This window comes from Periplaneta americana, chromosome 15 (genome assembly GCF_040183065.1).
Source record: "Periplaneta americana isolate PAMFEO1 chromosome 15, P.americana_PAMFEO1_priV1, whole genome shotgun sequence".
Taxonomy (NCBI): domain Eukaryota; kingdom Metazoa; phylum Arthropoda; class Insecta; order Blattodea; family Blattidae; genus Periplaneta; species Periplaneta americana.
The window spans coordinates 121,229,891-121,239,428 of NC_091131.1; the positions used below are offsets into that span (position 1 = coordinate 121,229,891).

Genomic DNA, 9,538 nt, shown 5'->3' on the forward strand with positions numbered 1-9,538 from the left:
GCTGTAGCCTACTGGTATGAATGACATACCATATAAATGGTCAATTAAACAACAAATTATTCTGAACTGTCCATATAGACTTCCCTATGTAACTATATCAATATTCATCTGCAAAAATTCATTATTATCTTCTTCTTCTTCTTCTTCGCGAATTTAAACCTACATAATATGTTTTGATCTTCATTGAATTTCGTTTGCTTCCCTTCAGAAGTCTGTAATCATTTCCCTTTAGGCATATATTATAAAATCTTGTGAGATGTCTTCGTTCAGGGGGTAAAAAAATGTAATTTGAAAGTAGTACATAATATTAGTATCCCCAGAATAGCTTTCTAGGTTTCATGTGGAGAAATATATCAGATTAAGCATACTGTTATTCAATATGGTCTTAACCCTTTGAACACAAGTTAATTTTTTATATTTTTCATATCATGGATCATACCAAAGCTTCAGTCATTTTTTTTTTTCAACATTTTAACTCTGCACACATTTTCAAAACACAGATGGCATCTCTATGTATACTCAAGAGCTGGTTCCTTGGTGGAATATCTGTGCCAGAAAATTTAGAAAGAAAGAAAATGGTGGTTCTTCTGAATAACCACTATGCCGCAAAGGGTTAAAAACGTAATCGAAACCTTTTATTTTCTGAACAGTAGTTCGATAATATTAGATATAAATTCTAGCTTTGTGCAAATGTCAATATAGTTATAGGTATTGGCATTTCCAAATTCTCAAAGTCAATGAAAAGGTTGAAAGGAAAGTGGGGAAGAGGACGAGACCATTATCAAATAGAAGCAATGATTACAAAAAAAAAAAAAAAAAAAAAAAAAGACTGCTTTCTTTCTGAAAATAACTATAACAATATAGATCTACTGCGTGTTCAATTCAAAGTGTGTCATGGCTCACTGTATGCCGTCATGTGGCTAGCTGATGAGCCTAGAGAATTCAATCTTCCTACACTTCCACAAAGGTGTATTACCTGTGTGCAAGAGAAGTTGCCTACCAATTACGGCGTTCATTCTGAAGAGTTCATATCGATACGTACAGTAACGTCAGTAGTGGCAGGAATGTGAACTGTTTGGAAACACATACTGAGGTGAGTTTTTTCTTACTGTTGGTACATGGGGAGAGGGTTAAGACGATTTGTATTTGTTGACATTAACTTCGACGGTCAACATGGACACGGAGCATTTGATTTGTGTTGTGGAATGTTGCCGTACGCAACCAATGATAACATATACCCTGCGTACGACTTGCCCGCGCAAAACACAGTTCGAAAGAGGTTATGGTAGCACACAGACCGTACAGACCGCCATCTCTTGCTACGACGTTCAAGTTATACTGTACACGTTCTCAAGTTCAGATTGAACACCTTGAATAATAGGCTGACATAAAAGCTTAAACTCGCTTTAAATCACTGACTCACAACAGTGACGTCATGGCACACTTTGAAATGAACACCCAGTATAATACATTAACTATATGTATGAATTTTTCTATATTCTCAATAGCACTGAATTTGTCCACACAAATTTATGTTTAGCACTGAACATTTTATTATCTGTAATATAGTATGGAGCTGACTAGGTCCAAAATGTTTCAAAGTTGATAATGAAGAGAAATAAATGAAATAAAAATGTAAAATATACCATACTTCTTGTTTTGGGACTACACTAATTTTACAATAATCCTAAGCGATATGTACACTACTTTCAATTTTTGTGACTATCAGTTGTGGCTAAAAATCAATTTATTGTGTAATGAAAAAAAGTATTAAGAAGTTCTGTCATTGTTCCACCTCTATATTGTTTATGGCCACGTCTTAATATACAGAGTGAACTGTAAGTAATGTCATTAATTTCAGGCAGTTATTCTTTGAGATATTTCAAAGAAAACGGTTTAATATCACTTTGTTCGTTTTGCTTTCTTTTCGAGATAAAAATTGTTTTTATATGGAACATTAATAGCATAATGCAAATCTAGTCTTTCAGGTAGAGCTCCCTGTAAAGCAGATTTGAATAATTTCAAGGGAAAAATTGTTCCGGGGCCGGGTATCGATCCCGGGACCTCTGGTTGAAAGACTAGATTTGCATAATATATACGTCACTGTGTACGTTAACAGGAAACCACAATTCCAAGTCACACAGAGATTGTGTGCACTCGATGTGGGTCTCTGGCGTTTTGTCAGCCCACGCGAGTTGTATGGATATAAAGGGAAAAGTTGAGATGGTGTCGGGTGGAGTTCCCGGGTAGCTCAGTTGGTGGAGCGCTGGTACGTTCAACCAGAGGTCCTGGGATCGGTACCCGGCCCCGGAACAATTTTTCCCTTGAAATTATTAATAGCATATTTTGGGAAAGTCATTGATTTATTTCCCAATATGCTCAGTCAGTTTAAGAGATTAGCGTATTATGATGATAAATGATTGATGGAATTTTAATTTTGTCCTTTAAATGTGCAGAAATTTAACTTGAACAAATGTAACTTTCCGTTCTACAATGGAATTTTACAATACTACATTTGTTCGGATCAAATTTCTGTACACTTAAAGGACAAAACTGAAATTCTTTCAGTCATTTATTATCATAATACACTGCTCTCTTTAGTTGACTAAGCATATTGGGACTTAAGTCAATGGTTTTCCCAAAACTCGCCATGAAATGTTTCATATAAAACAATTTTTATTTCGGAAAGGAAGCAAAAACAATAAAAAATGTATTAAACTTTTTTGTTTGAAATATCTCAAAGAGTAACCCCCTGAAATTAATGACATTACTTACGGTTCACTCTGTATAGGCTGCTGAATGTCATAAAAAAATTTATGAGTAGTAGTTTAAAAATTTTATCAGACGTAAGGAGAAATTATTTAGTAAATCTGTACAGAATTATACATTACTTTTACATTCATATTTATCTTCAATCTTTCTTTTGTTTTTTTTTTTTCTTGATAGTGGTGATTCAGACTGCAGATCAGATATGCTACAGAGAAAAGAAGATATTGTAAATCAAAATACAACAAAATTCTTTATCAGCACAGAAAACACTGAATCACCAGTTCACGGCAACAGAGAATTTATTACTTCAAAACGTTATACTGCTAACTACCAGCTGGACTCTGGAGACACAAAGTCTTTGGAATGGAATAATGGAATGAATAAAATGCAGCAAGGTATAACGAGTCCACCTAAAAGACAGCTCAACACTGATTACCAGAATGAACCACACAAATCAGAGTCAGTGGTTGGTACATCAGAGGCTCAACTTGTCAGGACTCAAAGCAGTCAGCTCAAAAGCCATCAAATGCCAAGACAGAGAGGAAGTAGTGTCAGTAAAGAAAGAGGTTCGATGAGAATATCACAGTCGGAGGAAGTAGACTATGAGGATGCATCTGATGGTGATAATGTAAGTCAATTTCTTCCAAATCTATTTATCTAATTATTATTCTTTCCTTACTAAAAAGGTATCTACTCTCTTTTAAGTGATCTATTGTCACTGAAATGTAACAACACATTCTGTCGTGTTGTGTTGTAGGTTTTGGATGTTTCAGACATGTAATGAAATAGATATACTGTACCTAACATTTTGGAACTTATTATCGGTATTCTTTTTTTTTTTTTAATATTTTTTATGGTCCAATTTACAGAGACTGTTATGGTATGGTAACGGATCTAGTATAGTAGGCTATCTAAAAGGCATAAAATTAGACTAACAATATTTCTCACAGGGCGAAATCCTACAAAGAAACGCCTATAGATATTGCAGAAAAGATATATAAACAGCTAAGACCTCGTTCACATGGTATGAGAATTCGTCGAAAGAGGCATTTATTTAAATCGATTTCGTGTGGACAGTATTGTACTCACAGTGGAATTCTTTCCCGTGCATAACTGAAATTTTATTATGCACGGGAAAAATCGAACTGTGTGTACACTACTGTCTGCAAGAAATCGATTCAAATAAATGCCTGTTTCGAGAAACTCCTGTACCTATGTGAATGGGGCTTAAAACTATAATAATGCTATTGTCTTCGGAATATGTATTATAAGACTTTCTTGTGTTAAATTCTATCGTACCTGATTTACATGTTTCGACCTATTATGGGTCATCCTCAGAAGATGTATAATGCTATTGTGATGCATTGGCACGCAAATACTATTTTATTATCTGGAGCGATAAATTGGAACTGGAATGTTTTAGAAATCTTGTTAGGGAGACAATATTGTGGAGTAGGCTGATATGTGCCTATTCAGGAGAGGGAGGCAATGGGGCATATCTCTTTCTTCAGTTTCAGTTTGCAAGGGGCAACCTGAAATGCAAAATCTTCGAAAATACCAATGCAATGATTATTATCTTTCTAAGTCCTACTTACCAAGTGATTGCAGTGCATATGGAACTGCATCAGTAAACAAATCCAGAGAGAGAGAGAAATAGACAGACAGATAAACAGTCAGAGGGATAGAAAAATGGTGATGAAGAAATAGGCACACGGTTGGAAACAAGGAGGGAAAGAGTAAAGAAGGGAGTGGAAAATGGAAATAGTATGAAGCGTTCACCACATGGCTGAAACATCCGGAAAATTCAACACAATCCTAGTACCATAAGAACTTCCAATCACATACCTCTTTCGTCATAATTTATTTAAATGATTTTTTAGTAATGAGAAACTAAATTTCCTCAGTTGAGAGAGTACCGGTAGCCGCATACAAACTATTGTCATCTCAGGAGTCTGTGGAACAATGTCGTGCATAGCACTAGAAGAGAGAAGTGTGTGGATGGAGCCAAACAGTGTGTGCTGCTTTGAAGATAAAAGCAGAAGATTGAGGATCGTTCTGTTTAATGATTAAATTGAGACAGTTGTCTCCTCCATCTCCTGAGACACGTTCATTGGACCTGTCGTCACCTGTCACTATTTGAACAAAGGACTTTTCTCGTTCTCTTGCTTCACGGATTCCTGAGACAGACTTTAGGCAAATTTTATTTTCTTGGTAAAGAAGCCAAACCATAATACTGGACAGTCATTTCCTGGAAGTGCTTTGGGTTTTAAAACTCTGCTTAGCTATATCAACATTTTCTGTCCTTTTAAAACATATTTATCTTATTAATTTGCGAACAAATAGTACTGACTGTATTTTAGATTATTTGATATTGAACTGAAAATTGAATATTTTAAATTAAAAGTACATTAATCAAATTAATTTTCATGAACGTGAACATACTTTCTCATATAAATTTCACAAAAATTGAATTACCTGATATCTATATTTGTAGTTTTCTTAACTATCATTCAAAAGACATACTGGTACATGATTGAAGTTTTTTTAAGTTTTTAATATTGACCCAAATAAAAACACATTTTCGTTTTCCGTATTGCATACAAAAATAATTTTTATAATCCAAAAAGTTCATAAATTATATTGTTTAAGTAAACAAATAAAATCAATTTTTAAAATTGACACAAATATTAAAAGCTATTATTGGTTTGAAATGGCCCTCAGTTAGTTCCTACTTTACAAATACCCAACGAAAATGAAAATTGCTATCTTCAGCTTTTCTCCTTCTGGAACTATAGTGTAATGTATATGGACATTGGCCTGGCGAGGTATAGTAATATTTTACATTAATCCTCTTGAAGGACTTAACTCTGGTGTACCTGTCTGACTTTTAAATTAGAGTCATTCTAGATATTTTTTAACTCTTAAAAGTTTTCGTATTACATACTAGAGCAGAAAAATAAAGCCTCTTTGTGCTATGCTATCATAATGGTAATTTTGTGTAGTGATTTTTAAACCCAATCCTGTCGTTTCAGTTAGTTTTAAATTGGAGTCAAAATTATGTAAATAATGATAATAATAATAATAATAATAATAATAATAATAATAACAATAATGATAATAATAATAATAATTTCTCCGAAATAAATAGGTCTGGAGGCATACCCTCCATATCATTTCATTTATCACTTTACTTTATGTAGCAAACAAAATTTTGAAGAAAAAAATTGTTAAAACATATTTTAAGTAATCGATATTTTATATTTATTTTTTAAATAAACACATCTTAATATTTTAATGAAACTGTTGTATTTGATATGCATCACTCTTGGTTAAATTGACTCGTAGATTTAGCCTTTGTAGAAATTGTATGGCAAATTTATAATTGAGACGTATACAGACAAAATAATTAGGACGATTTGCATCATGACATAATTATGCTAATCTTTTACTGCCTTTTAGAACAATTTATGCTCATACACTAGTATTTTCATAACACTAGCTTGAGGTACGGTAATTCACATTAGCACAACTATTTCACCTTTACATTTTATGTTAATGAAAAGCGTATCATGCATTTCATTGTGTGGCACTAACATCCATATAAAAACGGAGTTTACATTTTTGCTGTACACAATTAGCCACATTTCTAAGTTTCGGGGTCTGAAACTTTTTCTGTTGTCTCGTAGCACATTTTTGTAGAGCGAGAAGGACTTTTCTATGACGCAAAATGTCATTGGCGCGCATTTCATAGATGTCATGGTCCCCAAGATAATTCTACTGTGAACTCATTCCCTGAATAATTGCACTCACTGTTTTCATAGTTTCATACCCGAGATTTCTTTCCAGAATATTTACTAATTTATTAGTGCATGCTGTGCCTACAGATCCAGGTATTTCGTTGACAGAATTCTATACTGTCTCCATGATGCCAATAGCATATTTCAGTGGCAGGGACACAGACTCCAAGCATTGAATTGCAGCTGGAAGATGCTGAAAGTACACCCTTAACTATGTCAGAAAGGCAACGAGAAGTAAAACCATGGTCAACCCCCAAAAGTGAAAGTTACTTTTCAATATCTTGTTGATAGAGGCAAGGTTAATGGCCTATCCTACCCCATTCTCGTTACAGAGAATAATGCATTCCATTCCTTTGTATTCTGTAATAGCCCCCAAGAAAGTTGTGAACAGTTCTGTAGCAAAGTAACATATGCAGTCTGTGTAAAAATCGATTGATTTTTAGAAATAACAGATTGCTCAACGTGGATGGGAGAAAAAAATATGGATTTACTTAACCAATTTTGAAAGGACGTTTTAGTCTTTTTTAAGTCTTAAAGTTCCATTTAGCCCTGTTTAGATTCAATAAGATTCACACATTACAGTCTTGTGAGCATAAAACACAGAAGTATGTTGAAATTTTCTAATTAATATGCAAGGAAAAAATTAGGCTAAGAATCCAGGCCCTAACAATTACTGTTCATACATTTGATTATGGATATGTTACTAGTCAGCGATGTGTACAATGGAGGGGGAAAGAAACTGGCCATGCTACCCTATTGTCTCCTGGCTTAGTTGCCTCATGAGTGATGCCTTATTGGTGTCACTTATGAGGTTCAAACCTGTTATCGGACAGTTGATTAAACAACAAAATCTGACAATACAAATTAAGTCAAATGTCATATTCTTTTGGGATTCTAAAGAATGGAACGCATTTTGTGTGCAATCTAGGAAATGGAAATATCTTATATGGGTGCATAGTAAATAATTTCATATATGTATGTCTTTTAAATTTGAATAAAGTAAATTGTGAGCAGTAACGAGGAAGTATATGTCATCTTCGTGATATTCATTTGTTATAAAAATATTTCGTATATTCGAAATGTACTAAATGTCAAAATTGACGGACTAAATTTTTATTCACCATAGTTATTGTGTGAGGAAAAATTATCTAGTTACAAAAACATGTTATCACATCTTAACATCTTACTTACAGTTTCATTCACTTTGTCTTGTACATAAAAATCCTAATTACCATGTTTGATCACAATGTCACTACAATATTGAAGTATTAATTATTATGTGCTTTTTTATTTATGTATCAGGATGGTGGACCAAATTCCATGTTCAGCTGCTCAATCTGCCGGCAGACATTTCCCAACCTAGGAGCTCTCCAAGTCCACTCATTTGTTGAGCATGACTCTAGCATGGATATGACCGAGGATGCCCCGTGCTCTACTTCTACCAGTACCACGACATCAGACAATATTGTCTTGCTCACATCAAAAGTGCCAACATTACATAACCAAAAATTAAATATGCCATTGCTGGTTTCTTCAGGTGAAGTAAGCAAAGGCTCGACTGTTAGTTATCTAAGTCAGTATCGCAAACGGCCTTCCATGACAGACAATGGCAAAGAAATATCAGATGGGAATATCCTTGAACTCTTCTCCAAAAGGCCTAATCTAGATAATCAGGATTTTAAAGTGTCTAGTGCTACAATCATGCCCATAGGCGAGAACTATGACTCTATGAGTGTAGAGGAATTGAGCGCTACGAGACAACAGAAATTGAACATTCAAAGCAGCTCTCAGAAAGAAAAGAGAGTAGTGGAAAGTGTGGCCATGGTTTGTGGTGGTGATTCAGGTACTAGGTTGATGGACACATACGAAGCAACTTCAGAAAAAGGACTTGGAAGAATGGAAAGTGCAACTAAAATAAATCAAAGTAATGAAAAGATAGAGGTAGAGGATTCAAAATCTGGAAAGGATAGTGGTATAGATTTAAAGCAGAGAACTATAGAGAAACTAGTGGGAGAGGATATGCAAAATCTTCGTGTTTCAGTAGAACAAGTGACAGATGCGTGTGTTACGAAGAGTGAATCAATTATTCAGTGCCGGAGATTGGAGGCTAATGCAAATAGAACAGATATAAAGGTGCAAAGTTCCGATGAATACAGACAACACAACATAGATGAAAGTGCCAAAAGTGATCAAACTCTTGCAAGACAATTTTGTGAAAGGGTTAATACTTGTGAATCAGTTGACAGTAGACAATTGCCAATCAATGAGCAGCATAAGGGAGACAATAATGCTCCTGATGGACAACAGACTAAGCTCAACTGTGATCTCTGCGGAAAAGTGCAATCAAGCCGGGAATCTCTTAAAAAAGTATGTTATTCTTATTACTAGAGCTAGGATTCATATGTAGTAAAAGCTAATATTTTTAGTCAGTATAGTTTATAAATATGCAAGCCATGCCCCCACTCCTTATACTTGCCATTCTTGTCATTCAGTACTTCCATTAGTTAGCGCTAAGGGTCTTTAACCCTCTGAACCACCACTTACAAAACAGCAGGGGGTTTAAGAGCTGCATTCTCTAATCCTTGTGACTTTTCTTGGATTTCGAGTCTTTCAACCAGGCTTAAAACCTTCCTAACCGGCATCACATCGACTCAACTATACTCGGCGTCATTCTTAACTCTTACTACAAATTCTATCTCTACTTATTACTCTATGCCACTGCCACTGCCCACGCCCCCACCACCACCACCACCACCATAATCCTATCTACTAGCCACCACCACCATTCATTTCATCATATCACATGACTAAAAAATCAATTGCAAATATGTCTCCCATTTCCTCTTCGCACTTTTGTTCTGGTCATTGATTCATTGATCTTTTCTCCTTAAATTTTATATTCAACTTTGTTGTTTGTATCCTTTATTTCTGCATTCATTTGACATGTACAAACGACCTGCTGGTTTCTATAA

The 9,538-nt window shown here is 34.7% G+C and overlaps 1 protein-coding gene across 2 annotated transcripts in view; it reads left to right on the forward strand.

Annotated features, from left to right (window-relative positions):
- shn (schnurri) overlaps nt 1-9,538 on the forward strand; it is a 605,061-nt gene that overhangs the window by 579,173 nt on the left and 16,350 nt on the right. For both annotated transcript variants that reach the window (XM_069848079.1, XM_069848080.1), the window contains exons 13-14: nt 2,947-3,397; nt 7,869-8,933. In XM_069848079.1, the coding sequence (XP_069704180.1) occupies nt 2,947-3,397; nt 7,869-8,933 (1,516 nt within the window). The remainder of the gene's footprint in view (nt 1-2,946; nt 3,398-7,868; nt 8,934-9,538) is intronic.